The sequence below is a fragment of the Rattus rattus genome, chromosome 16 (genome assembly GCF_011064425.1).
Source record: "Rattus rattus isolate New Zealand chromosome 16, Rrattus_CSIRO_v1, whole genome shotgun sequence".
In the NCBI taxonomy this organism is placed as follows: Eukaryota; Metazoa; Chordata; class Mammalia; order Rodentia; family Muridae; genus Rattus; species Rattus rattus.
The window spans coordinates 17,156,317-17,180,676 of record NC_046169.1 but is presented as its reverse complement, the minus strand read 5'-3'; the positions used below and the strand labels follow the sequence as shown (position 1 = coordinate 17,180,676).

Sequence of the window (24,360 nt, the reverse complement as noted above, 5' to 3'; positions counted from 1 at the left end):
TGTTTGAGACCAGCCTAGGTTATTCAGAGAGGGACCCTGCCTCAAAACAAAACAACCCCCCAAAACAAACAAAAAAGAAACAATCAAACCCAGCCCCGTATGGTCAAAGAGGGCAAGTCCAGGCTTGTGTGTGTTACTCCAGCTTTGTCCCTTGACATGTCGGCACCAATCCCCCCTCCACAGAGGACTGCTTGGCTTCACAGACGCTCACGTCCGCTGACATGGGGTGATTTAATGGGCATGTGGAGAAATGACGAGTTAATTGGTAGCAGCATCTGGAGCTACCCCGTTGACAGGAAAACTCACAAATCACAGACAGCCATTTCTAAAATTGGACTTTGAGACGAGGGCTCTGCTTCTGGGAATTCTTGAACGTCCCCTCCAAGTGGTGCCTCTTGAGCATTCCACAAGCCAGAGGGTCTCCGGGTTTAGCAAATGTCCCTGCTCTACTTGGGGGAGGGGGGACAGCTCCCTCTACACACTGCCCCTCCCTCTCCCAGCCTCTGGCCCCTGAGAGGTACTGCAGTCCACATCTTAAGTGATGATGTCGGTCAGAAGCCTAAGACAGAGCTAGAGAGGTGGCTTAGCTGGTAACACACTTGCTGGTCAAGCATGAGGTCCCAAATTCTGATCCCCAACATTCATGAAAAATGTAATCCCAGCCCAGGGGTGGTAGAGATAGAACCCCCGAGATTCACTGGCAGCCAGTCCAGCCTACTTGCTGAGTTCCAGGCCAGTAAGAGAACCAGTCTTGGGCTGGAGAGATGGCTCAGTGGTTAAGAACTTGCTGTTCTTGCAGAGGACCCAGGTCCGGTTCCCAGCGCCCTACTCACAACCATCTATAATGACAGTTCCAGGGCATGGACTCCCTCTACTGAACTCTGAGGTGACACATGCATGGTGCACAGATACACATGCAAGCAAAATGCGCACAAAAAATAAAATAAATCTTTTGAAAATTGTTCTCAGGGACCAGAGAGATGCCTCATTGAAAGTATTCACTGTTCTTCCAGAAAACCTGAGCTTAATTCCAAGCACCCACCTTGGGCAGCTCACAACTGCTTGCAACTCCCACTCTGAGGATCCAATGCCTCTGGCCAACAGGGGCACCTGAGCTTGTATGCACGTACTTACACTCAGACAGCCATCATCCACTCGATTAAAAACAATTAAAAATCTTTAAAGATTTTAAAAAGTGAACAGCGTTCAAATGCATTTGCACATGTACGCAAAAGTAATTATTACCCCAAAACAGAACGTTGAAAAGTGTTTTATTATAATTGTGTGGAGAGCACTGAGCATGTGCCGAGGCACACGTGTAGCGATCACCAAGGGACAACTTTGAGAGGACTGCGCTCACCTTCCACTGTGTGTGTCCCAGGAATCAAACTTGGATCCTCAGGCTTGGCAGCAAGCCCCTTTCCCTGCCGAGCCATCTTGCTGGCCCTAATACAGTGAATTGAGGGGTTTATAAACGCTCATATAGAGCAAGTCAAGAGATAGAGGCCATGATCATTCCAGGTTTGCACATGAAGAAACTGAGGCAGGTGGCTGTTTAGCAACCTTGACAGCACCAATGCTGGATGGCCATGGCACTGTGGACTAAGCCAGAGAAATCGGCCCAGGACCCAGTTATTCTGCTCTGGCCATCTGGTGCCAGAGAGCACTTTTCCTTCCAGAAACTGCTTGAGGCTGCTGCTTCAGGCCCCTGGACTGCAGTGGGAGAGCTTGATCCTCCAATACAACTCCCCCTCAGGTCCACTCTGGATCACTCTGCTGGCCGGTGGCATTCAGTCTCTGTAATGCTCCTAGCCGACGCCGATGACAAGCGCAGGCTCTACCAGTGGGTGGCGCTGTTTCACCAGCCTGGCTGACCAAGGCTACGTTTGAAGGGCAATTTAGTCTCCTGGATATCTAGAGGGCTTCAGTATGAATTTCTGAGCTACCTCCTTCCCTAAGGCGGAACCTAGGGGGTGCTTCATCCTCCTCTGGCAAACCTGGTCGTGCACACAAAAGTTCCCCTCCCTATATATGCTTCTCTCTTCTTCTCAAAGGCCTTTCACAGTGAAACCCAAATGTTCCCTCTTCTGCGAAGCACCTCGGTCCCCTGGGCAGCGTTGACAAGCTCCCTCCTCTTCCCCTCATGTCTCCTGCACAGGAGAGCCAAGGGGATTGTTAGCACGAACAAGGAGCCAGGCGTGAACGTGTACATCTTTAACCCTGCCTCTCAGGAGGCAGGAGTCTTTACAGTCTGTGAGAGGGTTCATCTGCCTTACACTTCCATATCTTAGTCCATCACTGAAGGAAGTCAGGACAGGAGCTCAAACAGAGCAGGAAGCTAGACGCAGGAGCTGATGCCGAGGCCATGGAGGGGTGCTGCTTACTGGTTTGCTCTCTGAGGTTTTCTCAGCCTGCTTGCTTGCTTGCTTGCTTGCTTGCTTGCTTGCTTGCTTTTTTTTCCTTTTTTTTTTTCAGAGCTGGGGACCGAACCCAGGGCCTTGCGCTTGCTAAGCCAGCGCTCTACCCCTGAGCTAAATCCCCAACCCCCTCAGCCTGCTTTCTAATAGAACCCAGGACCACCAGCCCAGAGATGGTGCCACCCACCATGGGCTTGGCCCTCTCCCATTCATCACTAGTTGAGAAAACGCCTTACAGCTGGGTCTCATGGAAGCGTTTTCTTATCTGAGGTTCCCTCCTCTTAGATGACTTTAGCGTGTGTCGAGCTGACATAAAACGATTCAACACGCGGGACGAAGGGCAGAAATGGCTAGACAAGGCAGACACACAAGAGAGAAGCCAATACCAGGTGGCATGATGAAGCCACAGTTTTGTTCGTTATTCGTGTGTGTGTGTTTAGGTGTGAGTGCACACCACAGTGTGAGCAGGTCACAAGACAACTTGTGAGAGACGGTTCTTTCCTTCCTCCCTGTGGGTCTCAGAGATCAAACAAACACAGGTCATCGAGCTTGGTGGTGAGTACTTCTCCCTGGGAGGGGACCTGTCAAGTGATGTGCTTTCCAGAGAGATCTCCCCCTAAGGCCAGACAGGAAGGAAAGAAAGGGATGGAAGGGAGTCAGGGGCTGTTAACCGGGAAGTAGGGACCCAGTGGGGGGACAAATGGCCTCACTTAATGAGAAAGAGTGACACCCAGGGGAGAATGAAGTCAGGCTCAAAGCACATAGTTTGACAAACTCAAGCCCCCAATGGGACCAGCGAGTGTGCGTGTGTCTGCAAAGCGATGTATCAAAGCTCTTTGCTGGGGTCTTGGGAGGTGCTCAGTGAGTAAGAGTGCTTGCTGTGCAAGCATGAAGACCTGAGTTCGAATCCCCAGCATCCAAGTATGAAGCCTGGGCCTGAGCCTGTTAACCTCAGCACTGTGGTGTGTTGAGGAGGGGACTGCTGGGGTCTGATGGCTGCCAGTTTCAGTTAGAGGTCCTGTCTTAAAGGAATAAGGAAAGACATAACAGAACAAGGCACTCAGTGTCCTCTTCGGACCTCTACACTGGACCTGGACCCTGAGCACTCATAGAGGCCTTGTCTGCAGCAGAGACCCTCTGTGGTAGTTATTATTGATTGTCAACTCAAGTCAGCATGGAGGCCTGTCCATCATAGAGTTCCTATGTTAGGTGAACGGAGGTGAAATGTGAAAGGCACCATCCCATTGGCTGGGGTCCAAGATTGACTACAAAGGAGAAATCAAACTGAGCCCCGGCATCTGTCTCTCTGCTTGCTTCCTGACTGTGGCTGCCGTGTGACCGGCCACCTCACACTCCTGCTGTCATGTCCCCATCATAATAGACTTGTACTCTCCAGCTGTGTGACCAAAATCAACCTTCCTCTCTGAGGTCGGCTTTGTGGGTTATTTTATCACAGCCATGAGGAATCTAACTGATTAGCACAATCAGTTAGACAGCACGTCTGGTTTTAGGTCAACTTGACACAGGCTACAGTCATTTCGAATGAGGGGACCTCGGTTGAGAAAATGCACCCATTAGATTGGCCTGTAGGTAAACCTGTGGTGCATTTTCTTGATTGACAGTTGACATGGGAGGTCCAAGCTCACTCTGGGCGGAGCCACCTCTGCCCTGGCTGGGTGCTATAAGAAAGGAAGCTGAGCAAGCCATGGGAGCTCCTAATCAGTGCTTCCCCATGGTCTCCACCCCAGTTCCTCTCTCCAGGGTTCCTGCCCTGACTCCCTGCCTTGACTTACATGGATGATGGACCACAAGCGTGTTTCCTCACAGAAGAGAAACCCTTCAAGGACACACAGGTCCAATGAAGGAATAGTTGAAATCGCAATTGTGTGGCACGCGGGGAACTCAGAGGGGGTCTTGCTGCAGGCCCACAGCCACTTAGTGACTGTCCTGAAATGAAAGACTGCAGAAATGCCCCAGGGGTCCCCAGAAGCAGGTTGCTTCAAAGGAGATTAGGACTGGCAAGATAGCTCAGCCAGGAGAGGTGCCTGCTGCCAAGACTGACGACCTGGGTTCAATCCCCAGGAACTACCTATAAGGAAGAAGGAGAGACCTGACTCCTGAAAGTTGTCTTTGGAGCACCACATGGTGCACGTGCATGTGTGTGTGTGTGTGTGTGTGTGTGTGTGTGTGTGTGTGTGGTGTGTGTGTGTGTGCGTGCACATGCGTGCACGCTAAAAAAATACATGAATGAATAAATAAATAAATAAATTTTTAAACAAGAGAGAGATTTGAAAAAGGTATTCCTATCAGGGGAGAGATATTCAATTACTGGAGATAGAAGAACCCTCTGGCCTTCAGAGGACATCTCCTACAGGTGATGGAAACCTGAGGCTTCTTAACAGGAGCCTAAGTACTACATAGTCCGGGAGCCACTGGCTCACCTCTACGTCCTCTCCCAAGGAGTCTTGCATCCTCTCTCACCGGTCATCTTTCCAGGGCCCCTTGCTTGCCTGATTCTCATCAGAGACCACAATGGACAGGAACAGGCTGGGAGGTAGCAAAGCGGCAACAGGAAACATGGAGGCACTGCTCAGAGGGAAGCCGATTGTGTCCTGGCTAACAGCAGAGCACCAGCAGGGAGGGAGGGGGAGGTCCCGCTGCAACAGTGGGATAGGAGGGGTTGTCTCTGGCCTCTGGCATTCAGAAGGGGCAGCCACAGCCAGCTTAGGCAAGAGAATTGTGAGTTTGACATCAGTCTGGGCTTCCTAGTGAGAGCCTGTCTCAGAAATAACAATGAAATCAGATAGAGGCTGGAGAGAGAGAGAGAGAGAGAGAGAGAGAGAGAGAGAACTCAGTGGGTAATGCTTGAAATGATTAGGACCAGAATCTGATTCCCATGACCCGTGTGAAAATGTTGGCCATGGGCCAGCAAGATGGCTCAATATATGAAGGGCTTGCCACACGGGCCTGTAGACCTGGGTTCAATTCCTGGAGCCCATACAAATGTGGAAGGAGAGAATTCGCTCCATAAAGTTGTCCTCTGACCTGCACATTTACATACACATTAATAATAATAACAATGATAATAGCAACAGCAATAATAAAATAAACTTAAGTGTTGGGTGTGGACACGGGGTAGATATCTGGAGCTTACTAGCCAGCTTGCCTAGCCAAATTGGCAAATGCCAGGTTGCATGAGAGATTGTGTCTGAAAAAACAAATGGAGACACTAGTGCCACCTGACATAGCATACACACCTGTAGACATATGCAGGCCCCCTGTGGACTCTGCATACATATACACATATGCCTACACACACATACACACAAATACATACACATACATAGACACATACACACACATACACCCACATTCATACATACACACACATAGACACACACACACACAGACACACAGACACACACACACACACACACACACACACACACACACACACACACACACACACACACACACACAAACACACACACACACACACACACACACACACACACACACACACACAAAGAAACACACAAGCACACACACACACACACACACACACAAACAGGGAAAAGACAGCAGACCCAGCAGGCCCAGCAGACCCAGCAGACCCAGCTCTATTGTAGCTCAGGTCCACGGAGGTGGAGGACATCACCCAAACAAGAAAGCCTCTGAGCTTCCACAGTCAGGGGTGAGGAAGAGGAAGGAGAAGGAAAGAGGGGGAGAAAAAAGGAGAGGGAGAAGAAAGAGGCAGAAGCGTGGGGGGAGGAAGAGGAGGAGGTACAGGAAGGCGAGCCCACATCTTAAAGTATTTAAATCAGAACTCCATTTACCCTGGCAGGCGGCAGCCCCTGAGCAGCAGGCAACCCCACCAAGGCAGGAGGCCGGCCAGCAGGGGATTGTCTGGCAGAGGCGGAATGAGGAGGCAGATGACGCCCTAGAGAGTTCCTCCAAAGCCCTCCACTCAGCACATCTGGAAAAGGTTGGCTGGAATGCCATCAAAGACCTCAGAGGCACTAAGGAGCTGCCAAGGGCAGAAGAGGTCTGGTGAAGCAAAGCTACCCACCCACCCCTCAGTGCCCATGTGACTCCTCTGAGCCTGGCAGACCTCCTGAACCCAGCCCACCGCTGCCAATGGTTGACTGAGAGAGGCTTGGGGGCACCCAAGAGTAGCGTCCAATACCACCTGACACTCACCTTAAGGGACACAAGTGAGCTAAGCCTATTCCCACTCCAGAACAGGGAATAGGGGTCATCCTCATTCCCCTAGGACACTGAGGCACTGAGTACGGAAGCCCGGATGGTCCTTTCTGCCTCCAGATCTTTGTTAGTACTGTGTCATAGCACTTGACCCATAAGGGAGGAAGGGTTGATCTGGACTCTTGGCTCAAGGATGTAGTCCATTAGGACCCAATCATTGTGCCTGCAGTCAGGAAGCAGGGGGAGATGAACGATGGTGTTCAGCTCCTTCTCTCTCTCTCTCTCTCTCTCTCTCTCTCTCTCTCTGTCTGTCTCTGTCTCTGTCTCTCTGTCTCTGTCTCTGTCTCTGTCTCTCTCTCTGTCTCTGTCTCTGTCTCTCTGTCTCTGTCTCTCTGTCTCTGTCTCTGTCTCTCTCTCTCTCTCTCTCTCTCTCTCTCTCTCTCTCTCTCTCTCTCTCAGTGGTGGGGGAATGAGAGGGTGAGGGAGATGATACACTGAGACCAGCACAGATCAACTTTACTTGGGGTGATCAAGGCTTTTACAGTCTTGGGGACCGGGGATAGAAACGTCCAGGATGGGCAAAGGTCATTGGCTGAAAGCTTGAGGTAACAAAATGCCTCATTAGCACGAGGAAGCCTTTCAGGAATCTCAGGTGCTAGCTGAACGGGTTCTTATCAGGAGAGAGGACATTGAACCTGTAATCTAACTAAGGCTACGTGACATTCTGCAGATAGAGGCGTGGGGGTGGGAAGTTGAACTCTCAGACAAAGTCAGAGAGGGGAAGCCCTGCCAATGAAGGGGTCCTCCATACTGCACTGAGCTCAGAAGGCTCTCGGGTCAATGCTAGATGGAGCTCAGAAGGCCCTCCAGTCGATGGTAGACTTCGACGTTAATTAGCAGGGCAGCAGTGTGTGTGTGTGTGTGTGTGTGTGTGTGTGTGTGTGTGTGTGTGTGTGTGTGTGTGTGCGTGCATGTGTGTGCGTGCACAAATACCGCAGGCATATGTGTGGGAGCCCGGTCAGTCATCCATGTTGGTTTTGTTTTGGAGACATGCTCTTTCACTGGCCTGGAGCTAGCCAATTCGTCCAGGCTGGCTAAAGGCCAGCTAACCAGTGGGCCTCAGGAACCCACACGTCTGCCCTTTCTTGAACTGTGGTTCCAAGTGTATACCACCAAATCCACTTTTAGCCTGCTTCGGGGGATGGACCTGAGGCCCTTACACTTGGGAGGCAAGCACTTTATGACTGAGCCATGGCCCTTTGTCAAACCCTACCCTTGGTCCACTCACAGCAAAATGTCAAATTCTTATAAGTTTCTCCCTGCTCAATGCCATCTCTATCCTCAGACCCCCATGTCCCCCAACATGTATGTACCACCATCCCCAGTCCTCATGGTTATCTGGTGTTGGGCCTCTTGATGACCAGAGGGCAGCTAGGATCTGCCTCCCTCTGCCTGCCCAGTGCTGGGCTTACCAGTATATGCCACTGTGCCCAGCTTACTAACATGGGTTTGGGGCTAAAACTCAGGTCTCCTCTTTATACAACAAGTACTTTACCAACTGCAACTCCCGAACTCAGTGTACTTTCTTTTTCTTTTGGGACAGTATCTTGCTGTGTAGCCCAGGTTAGCCTGAAGTTCAGTCTCCCTACCTTAGCTGTTGAGTGCTGGGATTAACGGGCACCTAACCAACCTTCCCCAGAGCGTTCTATGTCCCTCTGTCTGTCTCTCTTTCTCTCTGTCTCTTTTCTTTTCCTTCTTTTTAAAAATTTTTTGACATGGGGGTCTCATGTAGTCAAGGCTAGCCCTGAATGTGCTGTGTATCAGAGGATAACCTTCAACTTCTGGTCCTCCTGTTTCCACCTCCGAATACTGAGATTCTAATTGTGTTCCACCATGCCTAGTTTATGCAGTGCTGGGCCGGAAATCAGGATTCTATGTATTCTAGGTGAGCACATCCCAAGCCCCTTACTGTCTAGGGCAGACCCAGGATCCAGAGATTGAAGTGACATTACTACCATGGAGAAAGCAATCGGGGACCAAGGGAAACAATTTGCAACTGATCCCAAGCTCAACGAAGTGCCTTCTGAGTTCTGTTTTCCCCACCACAGTTCTATGCCAGCACAAATCAAGGCGCCCCGGAATGCTTCGAAGGATGGAAGAACCGAAATTGGGCCCCACACAACTTCAGAAAAACGGACAAGAAATACGGAAACCTGAACACTGCTATGTAAATGCTGCGGTTGAAACGTGGCCAGACACGCTGAGCAAGTGGGAGTCTAAGTGAAAGACTAGGCCCGAGTCAGCTCGGGATGGGGTGGGGGTCCTGCGAGCATTTGCTTCCCTAACCTCAGAGTGAGGAATGCAGGCACGCAGCATGCTCAGGCCTGAACCGCACCAGGAGCTGCCTGGGGCCGGAGCGCCTGGAGTTGGCTCCTAAGCCTTTCTCCACTCATCAAAAGCCTGCGCCTCAGAGCTGATTGGAACTTAGGTTCCTGTGGGACTTCCCTCACAGAATCTCATTTCCTCCTCCACCAATATCTTGAGGCAGTATTCTGTCCCCTCCATTTTAAAGTAGGGAAACTGAGGCTTGCAGGATGAATCCCCGCCAATGAGGCATCAAGGGAAATCTCTAAGACAGGGTTGTGAGAAGTTGGAGTTAGCGAGCTGTGATGGGGTAAGGACGGCTGGGGATGGAGTGCTTGAGGGATGGGGCTACGTGTGGGTGTGGCTTTTGAAGGGGCGTGGTTTGGGGGAGGTGAGAGCCACAAGAGGGCGCGGCTGTTGGAGGTGGCGGTTCTGGTAGGGCACGGCTGTGGGACGGTGTGACTGTGTTGTAACAGGGTAAGGCCCTGAGTGGGCATGGTTGTTAAGGGGCAGCCCTAAAAGCTAGATTTCCAAGCCCATAATTTAGTTTATTTACTTTCCTCGTTAGCCCCACCATCCCTCTCCATCTCCTCTGTTCCCTCCCCCAGGCATCGGCAATAATCCCAAACAGTGACACTGTATCAGGTAGGAGCACGTCCCTCTCACTGCAGCACGTACACCTCACTCCCTGTTCACAGAATCTGTGTTCAACTCCCCTTTCCAAGCATCAAGGCAGCCAACCCCAGAACTGTAGTTGGGTCACATCATGCAAGACGGAACAGGGCACCCTGGGTGCCTTTACCTCACGAGGTTGGCACAGGGCCCAGGCCACCGGCAGCTCTGGTAGACTCGTTGGACCACCGTCTCGGAGCCGTTCTGCACCTGGCAGGACACTGTCCTTGTCACCGTGTGATGGCACCAGTGCCTGTGGGGACAGCAACAGTTGTGTTAGCTTTGGCTGTTCCCTGAGGGTTCAGAAGCAGTGTAGAGGAGCGTGCTACGGGGAAAGAGGATACTGTCAAGATACAATTCCCAACAGAAGCAACTTAGGGAGGGAGGGAGGGAAGAAGAGAGGAAGGGAGGAAGGGTTAAAGGGAGGGAGGGAGGAAAGGTTGATTTGGGCTCAGAATCTGAGGGTCCAGTCTATCGTGGTCGGTAAAGCATGAGGCAGCTGGTCATGTTGCAACCACAGTCAGGAAGCAGGGAGAGATGGATGCTGGTGCTCAGCTCAAGACCCCAGCCTAGGGAATGGTGCCTCCCATTTGGTCTTCCCACTTCAATTTACCCAATCTGGAAACATACTCAGAGACGTGTCTCCTAGTTGATTTTAGATTCTGTCAACTCGACGATCAATATTAACTGTCATAATCAGGCCTGGACCAGACCTGCCTGTTGTGGGACTCTTTCTAGCATAAGCACTCTGACGTCAATGAGAATGGAAGAGAGGCATCACCAGTGCATAGGAAGCACAGCTTAGAGTGAGCACGGGAGGAACCTGTCAATCAAGCAAGCTGGTCGCCTGGAATGCCAGAGTGAACGTGGTCAAACCACCCGTGATCCTTAGCTATTTTATTGGGAGCCAGCCTCCCCCGGAATCCCCACGAGTATCCGAAGTATTGTTTAGGCCCTAACCCTGAGCGTCATCTCTCAGTGATTAGAACCATCCTCATGAACGAAGTTCTGTGTAATTTGCACCATCTACCGATAGAATAAATCCTTATGCTTAGTAACGCTCCTTCCTCTCTAGACCCTAAGCCCTGAGCTTGGTTTACTTGCGAGCAGAGCTCATTCTTATTGTAACGGTCACGGCACGTGGCTGCTTTGCTAGGGAGTTTATCACAGCTATACCCGAAACTTTCTTGTGATGATCGTTACCTGGTAACCTTTCCCCAGAGTTTTACTATGCTGAACTGTATCGGAAGAATAAGACACAAGGTCAGACTCCGGAAGTTGCTAACCCAGTGCCTACAGAGATGGCACGGACTCAGGTTTCACTCTTCACCTTGTGTGAACGGTCTCCCCACCAGCCTTGCCGAAACCAGTGGGCTGAAGCCAGGACAGGCTTCTAGGTGGGGTAGGTAAGCAAGTGACGTTTTAGAGAAGCATCAGCAGGTGGTTGGGGACAATGACCCCTGTTTCAGCCATCCCTCCATGGCTTTCTGTTTCTGGTGATGTACCTCTGGGCAAACAGGCAGAACAAACAGTGCTTTTAAATAAGTCAATATTTTCCCCCTTTCCCCTTTCTTTCTTTCTTTATTTTTTTTCTTTTTTCGTTTGTTTGTTTGTTTGTTTTTCGAGACAGGGTTTCTCTGTGTAGCCCCGACTGTCCTGGAACTTGCTCTGTAGACCAGGCAGGTTTTGAACTCAGAGACCCACCTGCCTCTGCCTCCCAAGTGCTGGGATTAAAGGCGTGCACCACCACCATCCAGCAATAAACCAACATCTAATAATTGGTCTTTTCTACCTTATTCTACTTCACCCTCTTTTCTTCAAACGCTTAGTTTCTTCACAGACACAGTTTTACTGCGGATCCCTAGCTGGCCTGGAACTTGTGACACAGACCAGGTTGGCCTCCAACTCACATAGATGTACTGGCACTGTCTCCCCAGGTGCTGGGGATTAAAGGCCTGAGATACCAAACCCAGACGAACTCTTGGTTAACACTGAACTGTGTCTGGCCTGTATGGGGTAATCTTTAGAATCACCTAGAAAACACACCTCTGGAGTGTCTGTGAAGGCTTATCAGAGAGGTGTAATTGGGGCGGGAAGACCCGCCATGAATATGGGCGGCACTTTCCAATGATCTGGGGTCAGGGACTGAATAATCAAGAGGAAGCAGGCTGTCAGCCACGCCTCTCACAGCTCCCGGACTGTGAAGCCACGCCTCTCACAGCTCCCTGACTGTGAAGCCATGCCTCTTACAGCTCCCTGACTGAAGCCACGCCTCTTACAGCTCCCTGACTGTGAAGCCACGCCTCCTCTAACAGCTCCCTGACTGTGAAGACCCCTTGAATAGCTGACCCAAGGTCCCACCCACATTCTCACCTGAACTGATCCAGTCTTAAAACTTCCCCACAGGCATATCCATGGTTTTGTTTCCATGGCACTTCTAGAGCCTATCGGGTTGACAATATGAACTATCAGAGACCCTCTGTCAGGGACTGAGCGGAGGCGAAAGCACGGCAGGCTCTCAGCCCTGGTGTCCTCTCAGTCACTGACCTGTGGATTCCGTGGAGAAGACTCAACCCCTCCGTGCCATGGAAGCATGACAGAGAAGGGCCTGATTACAGAAGAGGTCCAACCTCCTGACAAGCACAAGGAGCTACAGGGAGAGAGCAGGGTCAGTTCTAGGAGAGGCTATCAGCTAAACACCGAAAGATCAGTCCATTAACTGCAGTTCCAGGGGTCATCAAGGGCCAGCATTAGCACAGAAGGATAAATGTGGGCCAAAAGCATGTCAGAAATCCCTGTACAATTAATTAGAGGTGTCAGGAGAGCTGGGCCTAAGGACACAGGCCTGTCCTGGAGGCTGGGGCCATGACTCAGTGGCGAGACACTGGACTCCACAGTGAGGGGCTGGAGGCATGGCTCAGTGGTAGGACATCTACCTAGAATCCCCCCACCCCCGGGAGGGGTGTGGGGGCGTGGCTCAGTGGTAGAGCCCCTGCCTACAATCCCCCAGTGAGGGGCTGGGGGCGTGGCTCAGTGGTGGAGCCCTGCCTAGAATCCCCCAGTGAGGGGCTGGGGCGTGGCTCAGTGGTAGAGCCCCTGCCTAGAATCCTGCAATGAGGGGGGCAAGGCTATGACCATCAGGACAATGACTGGACACAGGAGGTAAGAGGAAAGAAGAGCTGGGCAAGGACAGCAGAGGAGAAAAGGGGGACAGAGCAAGCAGTGTAGAGATTACCCAGCAGGAACATGCTCCCATCCCCTCCACCTACCACCAGATCCTAGAAATTTTAAAGCTAAAAATAAGTCCCCAGCCACATTAGAAAATGAGGAGCAGTGGGCCAGACACTCTGAAGCATCCGGGAGAGACAGAGAGCAGATGGGAGCAATTTGGAGGTGGAGAGCCCAGCCGGAAATCTGCAGCCAACAGGACCAGCACTAATGATGGGGGTAGCTTAGGAGCAACACATGTGGTCAGTATGCAAGGGGAACCGGGTGACTGTCAGAGGGTAAGGCAGGGAGCACAGGAAACATGGTAAGGGATAGTGGGTAAGGGTAGTCAAATCTTCATCCCTTCTGGTATCAAGAATCAGGCACTGCCTGCTGGTGGTGGTGCAGTGAAAGCCTTTAATCCCAGCACTCAGGAGGCAGAGGCAGGAGGATTTCTGTGAGTTTGAGGTCTGCCTGGTCTACAGTGAGTTCCAGGATAGCCAGGGCTACTCAGAGAAACCCTGCCTTGGAAAACTGGAGACAACAACAAAAGAATCAGGCTTTGTAGCTGAGAATGGTGGTCTCCTACAGTATTAATACCCTGGAGGCCGAGACAAGAGGACTGCAAGTTTGAAGCTACCTTGGACGACACAGCAAGTTCAAGGGCAGCTTGGACTATCCATGTAGCACCATAGACTCACAAGCTATTGACCTCCAGATAGCTGGATTCTTTGCACACCCTTTCCCCATTTTTTCCCCAAATCACCAGTGTACCAAAAGTCAAGGTATCAATAAACAGAAGTAAACTCATAGAACCATCAAACAAACGCCAAGACTAAAATTATTAGAAGAGAAAAAAAAAAAAGACAATGGCACAAACTCAACAGGCAATAAATCACAAGGAAAAACAGCAGAGGAACCAACCAGATAAATAGAAACTTTTCTTTTTTCAAGACAGGGTCTCATGTAGCCCAGGTTGGCCCCAGCCTCGCCATGTATATGAGGATCACCTGTGACTTTTGATCCTTCCTTCTCTACCTCCCACGTGCTGGGATTACAAATCCCTTCCTCCATACAATGCTGGGGATAGAACCCAGGGCTTTTAGGACACCAGGCAAGTAGTCTACGAACTGAGCCGTATTCCTCAGCATAGAGTGAGCTTCTAAAACCTTAATATCCTCAAAGATATAGAGTAATGTACCACCTGTAAAATTGTGGAAAGAAAACTTTTGATCTCTTAGAAATGAGTGAGCCAAGCATGTGGACACACACCTGGATTCTAGGTACTGGAGAAACAGAGGCAGGAGGACCGGAACTTCCAGGTGAGCTGGGCTAGCTTCTCTCAAAAAAAAAAAAAATAAAATAAAAACAAACAAACAAACAAAAAAAAAAAAACACAATAGGGGCACAAGGAATGGCTCGGTGGCTGAGCCTGCTTGCTGCTTTCCCAGAGGGTCCTAGTTGGGTTCCCTATACCCACACCAGGCAACTAACAACTGTCTGCAACTCCAGCTTCCGGGAACCTAACACCCGCTGTGGATGTCACCACATACTTGTGGCACACACAGAGAAAAACACATAAACAAAAATAAATCTTTAAAAAAAAATCTCACCATTGGCAGCACATACCTTTGATCCCAGCGCTCGGGAGGCAGAGGGAGGTAGATCTCTGGGAGTTTGAGGCTAGCCTGGTCTACAGAGCAAGTTCTAGGACACAGAGAGACACTGTCTGGAAAAAAGAAACCCACAAAGAGACCAGGTGTGATGGCACATACCTGTAATCTTAGTACTTGGGAAGTAGAGGCAGGAGGATTAGGAGTTCAAACTCGTCCTCAACTACCTGTCAAGTCTGAGGTCAGCCTGAGCTACATAAGACTCTAATAGAAAGAAGGGAAAGGGAGAACAGGAGAGGGAGGAAAATGAGAGACAGAGAACAGTATAGAAAATTCACAGGGTTGGGGATTTAGCTCAGTGGTAGAGCGCTTGCCTAGTAAGAGCAAGGCCCTGGGTTCGGTCCTCAGCTCTGAAAAAAAAAAAATTCACCAGAAGGAACACAGAACCTATAGAAGGCTCTGCTAAGCCACACTATTTGTTTGCACCACAAATTTCAGAGCAATCTGGGTGCAAAGAAGACACTAAATGCCATGGGGAAAAAAAGAAGAAAGAAAGCTGAAGCCCCAGCTCCAGAGGGTCTGGCGCCCCCTTCTGGCCTCCGAAGATACCTTCACTCACATGCACGGACACACACAAAGACCCATGCATCATTTTACATCCTAAAATGTCAAAATCTTGGTAGCAGTGCTATTTTGCAAGCTTGTGACCTCAGGGTGAAAGATCTAACTAGAGGAAGTAGGTCACTGGGGATGGGATGTGGGAGTTATTCTCACAGCTTACTTCCTGTCAGTTTCTCCTTCCTGGTTGGCCATGATGTGAAAGGAACTTCTCTGCCATGTGTCCCCACAGTGATGGGTTGAACTGTCTGGAATCACCAGCCAAAATGAATCATGCTCTCCCCATAGCTTGAGCCCATATTATGGCACACCTATAGGGGTCAGGCAGCAACTGACCTCTCAGTCCTGAGGATTGAACTCAGGTCTCTAGGCTTGTGTGACAAGCTCCTGTACCTGCTGAGTCAACTTGTCTGCTCCCCACCCCCGCTTCATCATAATATAGCATGGGTTCTATATCACCTCTCTCTGTGTTACCAAAAGGACACAGAGATGGGATTCTGGTCTAAATAATCTGCTGCCAAGCTGAGGACAATGCCCAACCTTGAAACCCATCCTGTGGACACTGGAACAGACAGAGAATCCGGCCACCTCTGGATCACACAGCGTCATTTCCACAGAAAAAATGAACTGCAAATTGGAAAACATTTTCCGATGGTTTGAATCATCTCCTTCAGACATCTGATATTTTCATGGGCTGTCAATGGTTTCCAGCAACTAAAACCTGGCCCCAAACAAAAGACAGCCAAATAGAAAAGAGAGAGAGAAAGAGAGAGAGAGAGAGAGAGAGAGAGAGAGAGAGAGCTCTGGGCCTCCAGATAGGCTTGAAAACCCAGCTCATCAGTGTTGGGGAGAAGGCTGGGGAGATGGCTCGGGCAGCGAAGTGATTGCCAAGAGAACCTAGGTCTGTAAAGGGGGCCAGGACCAGGGCACACCTGGAAGCCCAGCACTGGAGGAACTAAGCCAGGACCGTCTCTAGGGCTTGCAGTCAGTCCACTTAGATCAGCTAGGTCCAGACTCAGTGAGAGATCAAAATATAGAGTGGAGAGCAGTGAAGGAAGGTACTGACAATGACCTCTGACCTGCACACACACACACACACACACACACACACACACACACACACACACACACCACTAATAACAAATTAAAATGAAACAAAACAAGACAGTTCATCACAGCATCTCATGATGACCTACCATGGCCTCCTTCCTGAAATCCCTGTTTCCTGTGATGTCACCTGTGTCTTCTATTCTTTGGGGAGACGTGTATCCCACTGCCTACCCACACGCCCCAAGTCTTTTTGTGCTGTAGACTAATTCCAGCCAGAGCGGTGTGTCTCCTTCCTGACACTTCATTGAAGATGGACCCAGACACAGAGAATTTGGGGATGCCTACACACACACATACACATGCATGCACACACACATACACATACACACACATACACACACACATGCATGCACACATGCACACATACACACATATACACACACATATACACATGCATGCACGCACCCATACACACACACACACACACACACACACACACACACACACACACTTAATAACAAACTAGGACACATATCCTGCCGCTCACAACTACCTGTAACCCCAGCTCCAGGGACTCTGATGCCCCCATCTGGCCTCCCAGGGCACTGCATTCATGTGCACCCACTCCACACAGACACACCTGCATACACATAAAATAAATCTTTGAAACGTGGAGATGTCAAGCTGCTCCACAAGCTGAGGGGGAAAAAATAGGATCTTGGTTGATGGAAACAACTGGCACTCTTTGACATTATCTGAGCAAAATATGTTCCCTCTGGCCCTGAGTCTGCGTGTGTACGTGTGTGTGTGTGTGTGTGTGTGTGTGTGTGTGTGTGTGTACCGTGCATGTGTGTGCATGTGTGTATATGGAGGTATGTGTGTGTTGGTATACATGTGTGCATGTGTATCCATGCATGTATGTACATGTGTGTATGTATATGGAGCTATGCATTCATGTGTGTTGTAACACGTGTGCATGTGGACGTCACAGGTCACCATCAGATGTTCTTTCTCTATCAGCTTCTTCTTTATGTTTTGAGATGGGTCTCTCACTGAACCTGGAACTCACCAATTCAGCTAGACCAACTGGGTGGCAAGTTCTAGAGTTCTGCCTGCCTCCCACCAATCCCAGCCCTGGAGTACAGATATGTGTCACGACATCCTGCTTTTGGGATGCAAACTCGGGCTCCAAGGCATTCATGGCCAACACTCTATGGACTGAACCATCTCTCCAGTGTCCCAGCACTGAGTCTTCATGAAAAAACCCTAGATAATCAACACACCCACAACAAGGGGGGTGGATCAGATCTGACTTCAAACTGATCTTCTTCCTTAGGAGAAAAGACACCAGATGCTGTCTCAAAATAATTAACTAAATCTTAACAAAGAAAGAGAAAGGAAGGAAGGAAGGAAGGAAGGAAGGAAGGAAGGAAGGAAGGAAGGAAGGATGGAAGGCCGGACATGGTAACACAAGCTTTTAATCATGGAGATAGAGAGATTGATGGATCTTGGGGGCTCCCTGACCAGCCAGCATAGCTTACCTGCTGAGTGTCAGGCCAATGAGAGACCCTGTGTCAAAACCCAAGATGGACAGTGACTGAGGAGTGATAGCTGAGGTTGACACCCGGACTTCACACTGTCACACGTACACATATTTGTTCTCAAGCGCATGTGCCTGTGTTCATGAAACAAACAAGCAAATGCACCAAAGGAAAAGGAAAGCTTCAAGCAGAGAACTGGGTCTCACAGGATATAACGGAAGCAGGGAATATACGTAGGCGATCACTCCTAAACCCAGAGATGTGAGCCCCAGAGGTCTATGCCAACAGTAAGTTCACTGTAAGGCAGTAGGGCTGTGGACTCTGAGGAACCAAAGCGGAATCCAGAATGAAGAAAAAGAAAGATGGTTCAGTGGGGAAAGGGGCTTGCTGCCAATCTGATGACGTGAGTTTGAGTCCCTGGATTCACAAGGAGGAAGGAAACTCCCCATAACTTCTCCTCTGACTTCTACATGCTCACCATGGTAGCTGCACCCACGCTCATAGTACACACACACACACACACACACACACACACACACACACACACACACACACACCAAATAAATAGAGGTTTTAAATTGTTTACCTGTATGAGTGTTTTGCCTGGACGCATGAATGTGTACCATGTGTGCCCGGTATCCAGGTGCCCAGGAGAGTGCAGCAAACTCCCTAGGGCTAGACTTACAAATGGGTGTGAGCTGCCCTGTGGGTGCTGGGTCCTCTGCAAGAGAGGCCAGGGCTCTTACTGCTGAGCCATCTCTCCAGCCCATAATAAATAAAAATATGGAAGATAAGCTATGCTCCCCTCCGCACACTCCCCTCATGAGTGGCAGGTGCTGGGACGTGACAGTCAGACGTTCCGAGAGTCAGTTATCACATCATTGGTGTGACAGAATTCTTGACAAAAGCAACTAAAGAAGAAGAGGGTTGATTTTATTTACTTAGTGGTGTGACAGACAGACAGACAGACAGACAGACAACAGGCAGAGGGGGTGCTATGGAGTGTATGTGGAGATTAGAGGATTGCTTTTGGGAGATGCTTCTCTCCCTCCTCCCTATGGTTCCTGAAACTCACTCTCAGGTCATTAGGTTTGCCCAGCAAACTCCCGTACCCACTGATCCATCAAACCACCTAGAATGGTTGATTTGGGCTGGCGGCTTGAGGGCACAGCCCACTGTCAGAGGAAGGCATGGAGGGCGGCAGGAACCTAAGATGGCCGCTCAGGCGGCCTCCTTAATCAGGAGGCCGAGAGAGACGGAGGCTGCCGCTCAGTCCACTTTCTCCTTTTTATTCAGCGTAGGGTCCCATGCCATGGGAGGGTGGCAAACCTCTCCAGTGTGCACGTGTGGAGAGAAGACGGAGACCAAGCTCAGCTGTCATCCCTCAGGTGACCTCCATCGTGAGTTTGTTGTTGTTGAGACAAAGTCTCAGGCTGGCCTCTGGCTCGTAGAGATCTGCCCACCCCTGTCTCCCAAGTAATGGGATGGTGTTGCCACCATGACCGGCCAACCAACAGCCAAACTTAGAGTCTTCCAACACAGTCAGACACGTTATCCATTGTGCCCTCTCCCCCTCACAGACAGGCTCTCTCACTGGCCTGGGACTCACCAAGTAGGGCAGGATGACTGTGTAGTAGACAGCAAGGATCCTCCTGCCTCTACCTCCCCAGCACTGGGATTACATGCACGAACCCCCCATGCCCAGTTTTGTTAAACATGTATGTATGTGTGTGTGCGTGCATGTATGTATACATACATGGATGCATGCATGCATGCATGCACATATGTATTATTTTGAGGTGGGTTGAGAGCATGCATGATGTGCATGTACAAGCATGTATATCATGGAGCTCAGGGAGCAGTGTGGTATTGGTCTTTCCTTCCACTTTGACAGGGTCCAGAGATCAAACTCAGGTTGTAGTATTTTAAGGCAAATACTTTATCCCCTGAGCCATCTTCCCAGCCCCAAAATGCCGATTTCAGACTGAAAAGACACTGACCGAGAGCTCCATGGCAATGGCCCAGAAAAGAGGGTGATGGAGTGACTTCTGGATTCTGGGATCCAGGACCCAGCACTGAGGCTTGAAGGATGAAGAGCACGTGTGGAACTGTGTCCCACGGGGGTCACTTCTTTGCAGTGACCCTGCAGAGAGAGCAAGCTGGGCACCTTCCTCCTACCCCTTCGTTATCCCATGCATTCATTCCAGAACCTTCCACACTGAGAATTCCTGAGCCCACTCCACATGAGGGCCCTTCAAAGACCCTCAGTTCAGTCCCAACATGCTGGTCAGCCAGAAGGAGAGTTAGAGCATTCCGGACTCAGATTTCCCATCCATCCCGGCTGCAAAGAGTCTAACTGATTACAACAAGCCTATGGCCATTCACGGGCACGTCAGAGAGGACGTGCTGAGAGAGGTGCCGAATGCTCTACCTCGGATCAGCAGCTCCCATGACACAATCAGGACATCGAGGAACGGGGCCTGGTTGGATCTGGGCAGTGCCCAAAGAGCAGGAGCTGAACTGCTGTCTCCTGTTTTTAAACTCGACCCGAAACTCAGGATCTAGGCAAGCATCCTCTGATGAGTGCTAGCTGCTCACTGGAGGACTCTAGGCCAGTGCTCTATGGCTCAGACACATGCCCACTACAAGAAAGTAAGAGGGAGTTTAGTTGGGAAGAGGAAGTCTCATCAGAGGGAGTTGGAGGGGTCTCGGGAGATGAATGTTACCAAAAGACACTATACAGGGGTCAGTCGAGGCGATGGCTCAGTGCACAAATGTGAGGGCTTGAGTTCGAATCCTCAGCACTCATGTAAAAAGCTGGGCGTGGCCTAGACAACCAGTAACTCCTGGACTGAAAGGGGAAGACAGAGAAGGATCCCTGGGGTTCACTGGCCAAGACCCAGTCTCAAGAGAATAAGGTGGAAGTGAATATAGCAGGGACACACAATCATGCTCGCGAGCGCGCACACACACACACACACAAACACACACACTCCACCACCACCACACCACACTAACACACCAAAAAATAAACAGATTATCTTCCCTCATCCACTACCCTTTTCTCCTCCTTTTCTTTCTTTCCCCTTCCTTCCTTCCTTCCTTCCTTCCTTCCTTCCTTCCTTCCTCCTCCCTTTTTCTTATTTGTCTTGGGACAAAGTCTAACTGTAGCCTTGGCGAGTACTAAACTCATGATCCCCATCTGTCCACCCGGAGTGCCCAAATTACAGGTGAGGCCTGGCCCCCAGCTCCAGCGAGTGAGAAAATTAAGACCCCAGGAAGGAAATGGCTGCCCATAGTGGACCAGCAGGCTACAAGAGTCGGCCAAAGCAAAACTGCAGTGTTTCATTTTCTCCCACCCCCTTGCCATCAGCAGGGAGGCTGGGTCCAGTGTTCACAAGAGGGAAAAAGGAAAGGAAAGGAGAGGAGAGGAGGGAGGGAGGGGAGGGAGGGAGGGGAGGGAGAGGAGAGGAGAGGAGAGAAGTGGTTGGGGATTTAGCTCAGTGGTAGAGCGCTTGCCTAGCAAGCGCAAGGCCCTGGGTTCGGTCCCCAGCTCCGAAAAAAAAAAAAAAGATAGAGAAAGGAAAGGAAAGCAAAGGAAAGGTGATAAGAGTCTGAGGGATTCCAATGAGGACGAGCAGGGATCAACCACGGAATTTTGCATCTGAGACCCAGGGCTGCTGAGGCTGCTGGGAAGTTGGGAGGACCGGCAACCAGGGCATCTCACCATGGGCAGTGCACCTCCTGCTCCTGAATCCTGAAGAACCCCCGTGGGGGTTGGGGAGAGGGTTAGCCGATAAAGTGCCCCAAGGATCTAAATTCAATCCCCAGAATTTATATACAAAAGCCAAGTGTGACAGTGCACACCTGTGATCCCAGCACTGGGGAGGCAGACAAAGGAATCCCTGGGGTTTGCTCGATAGCCAGTCCTAACAATGATCCCTTTTCCTTTTGTTTCTCCCCAAGTGTAGCTTCTCCTCCCTGCCTCTTTGAAGGTGGTCATGTCTGGTAGTTTCTGAAACTTCCGACCTGTGAGTTCAGGCATGGCTGAACACTTTGGAAGATCCTATAGCTGCTGGGTGTTGTGGTGCAATCCTTAGATTACAGCACTTGGGAGGCAGAGGCAGGCGGATCTGAGAGTTTGAGGCCAGCCTGGTCTACAGGGCTACAAAATGAAACCCTGTCCTTGAAAACAAACAAACAGACAAACAGATTCCACAGTTAAAGACAAGGGAGCTGATTCTAAAGCCTTGTGTTAGGGTCCTGCCACGGGATCACTGTGTGACCTCATGTGGGGCTATCCCTCTCGGCTCCTTCTCGTCTTCCTGTAGCCCACAGGGCAGGAAGAGCAGCCTTGAAGCTGGGCGAAGCTTCAGAGACCATCACACCGATGAGCGAATGAAAGGGTGGAAAGCTGTGACATCTCTCCCAGAAGCTGTGCAGGTGAAAACCCAAGTGGCCAAGCAAATAGTTCTCTGGGGACAGGTTTCCACCATCCACAGGGCTCCTTATCCAGGGATCACCTTGGGCTCACCCTGTAAATATCTGACAAGGAGGGGAACATCTCTAGGTGCACGGGGACCTTGTGATTACTTCCAGCCAGGTGGTGTCAACTGGAAGAGTGTTCCTGTGACACTTCCTTCCAACTGTCACTTCCGGTACACAGCTCCCCGAGTTCTGGTCCCCAGCTTTCCAGCCCACAGTTGGTTTAGGATAAACATTGATAAGTACAATGTGAAGAGAGAGGGAGACCTACCCCTCCTGAAATCACCATGACTGAGTCCTGCCTGCTCCTCTGGCAGCCCCCATCCTGAAACAGATCCCCAACCGCCCCCACTCAGGCTAGCCTCAGCCTCATCCAGACTTCCAACGCATACACTCTTCCAGAAATAACACCATTCCCCTAACCAGCCTGCCTCAGTGAGAGATACCTACTCTTCACTCCAAAGTTGGTCAACAATGACCAACAGGGTTCCTGGATCAAGAAAGTCCTCCTTCCTCCCTGTGGAGTCCCTCTTACCATGCTGAACACTTGGGGGAGTGATAATAGTTAGGAAGGTAACTGAGTTGCTTTCCCGGACACAGAGAGGGCGAATAACTGGTGTTCTTTTTTTAATTGGGGGAGGGGCAGTAAATATGTGTGTGCATGTGGGTGCCCTCCCCTGGGTGAGTATATGGAGGCCAATGATTAATGTCAAAATGTCTACCTCTGTCACTTTCCACATTATTTTTCAAGACAGGGTATCTCACTGAGCATGGAATTCTCTATTTCATAACAATAAAGCCATGTCCTCAACCTTTCACTGGCCTATTCTTGGCAAATGTTGTACAATTGAGACACACTGCGAGCCCCTCACTGGGGGATTCTAGGCAGGGACTCTACCACTGAGCCACGCCCTCAACCCCTCCCTGGGGGATTCTAAGCAGGTGCTCTACCACTGAGCCACACCCCCAGCCCCTCACTGGGGGATTCTAGGCAGGGGCTCTATCACTGAGCCACACCCCCAGCCCCTCACTGGGGATTCTAGGCAGGGCTCTACACTGAGCCACGCCCCCAGCCCCCTCACTGGGGGATTCTAGGCAGGGGCTCTACCACTGAGCCACGCCCCAGCCCCCTCACTGGGGGATTCTAGGCAGGGGCTCTACCACTGAGCCACGCCCCCAGCCCCTCACTGGGGGATTCTAGGCAGGGGCTCTACCACTGAGCCACCCCCCAGCCCCTCACTGGGGGATTCTAGGCAGGGGCTCTACCACTGAGCCACACCCCCAGCCCCTCACTGGGGGATTCTAGGCAGGAGCTCTACCACTGAGCCATGCCCCCAACCCCTCACTGAAACGTTCTAGGCACATGCTTATCTACTGAGCCGCACCCCAGTATTTCTCAACCTTCCTAATGCTGCAACTGTTTAATACACTTTCTCTTGTCGTGATCCCTAAAATTATACCTGTAATTTTGCTACTGCTATGAATTGTAATGTAAATATCTGATGTGCAGAACGACCTTAGGTGACCCCTATGAAAGGATCATTTGACCTCCCAGATGGGTCGAGAGCCACAGGTTGAGAAGCATTGCCTTTAGTCTAAGCAGAGCACTTAGAATTCACAAAGCCCTGAATTCCGTCCCTAGCACGGCGAGACAGACCGACAGATGCATGTACATGGGTGCATGCCACGTTTTCTGAGGGCCTCTCTACTCTACCTTCCACAAACAAAGCAAGAATTTGGGAAAAAACAAAAACTAAAAATCCCCAGAAGTGTAGGGTGTAGCTTTAAGGCTAGAGTGGCTGGTTAAGGAGGTTGCAAAGTAAGGCCCCCGGGCTGGATCAGAAAAGATCAGAGGATGTAGTCTCTGGGCTGGTATTAGAACCCTGGCCTGAGGCTATTGGAAGGCATGTGAGGGCATTTGGGTAAGGGGACAGGACCTGAACAGAGCCGGGCATCCGAATGTTTTCTTCAGCCTCCTCTCTCGGCATAGTGGCCTGGGCAACTGAGACCCCCTGCCCCCCACTGCAGCAGACTGTGGAGAAATCTGAGCTGCCCTCAGTCTGTTACAGGCAATTAATTGACCCCCTTTGTTCTCGGCATTGATTAAAGGCAGATGTCCCTCTGGTGGAAGGTTCAAGGAGCCCACCTCTCCTCTCTCCTCTCCCCAGGCTGCCTCGCCCAAGTCCTACC

The 24,360-nt window shown here is 50.6% G+C and overlaps 1 protein-coding gene across 2 annotated transcripts in view; it reads right to left on the bottom strand.

Annotated features, from left to right (window-relative positions):
• The window catches only part of Col26a1 (collagen type XXVI alpha 1 chain), a 147,304-nt gene that overhangs the window by 100,593 nt on the left and 22,351 nt on the right, over positions 1-24,360 (bottom strand). For both annotated transcript variants that reach the window (XM_032886641.1, XM_032886642.1), the window contains exon 2: positions 9,787-9,909. In XM_032886641.1, the coding sequence (XP_032742532.1) occupies positions 9,787-9,909 (123 nt within the window). The remainder of the gene's footprint in view (positions 1-9,786; positions 9,910-24,360) is intronic.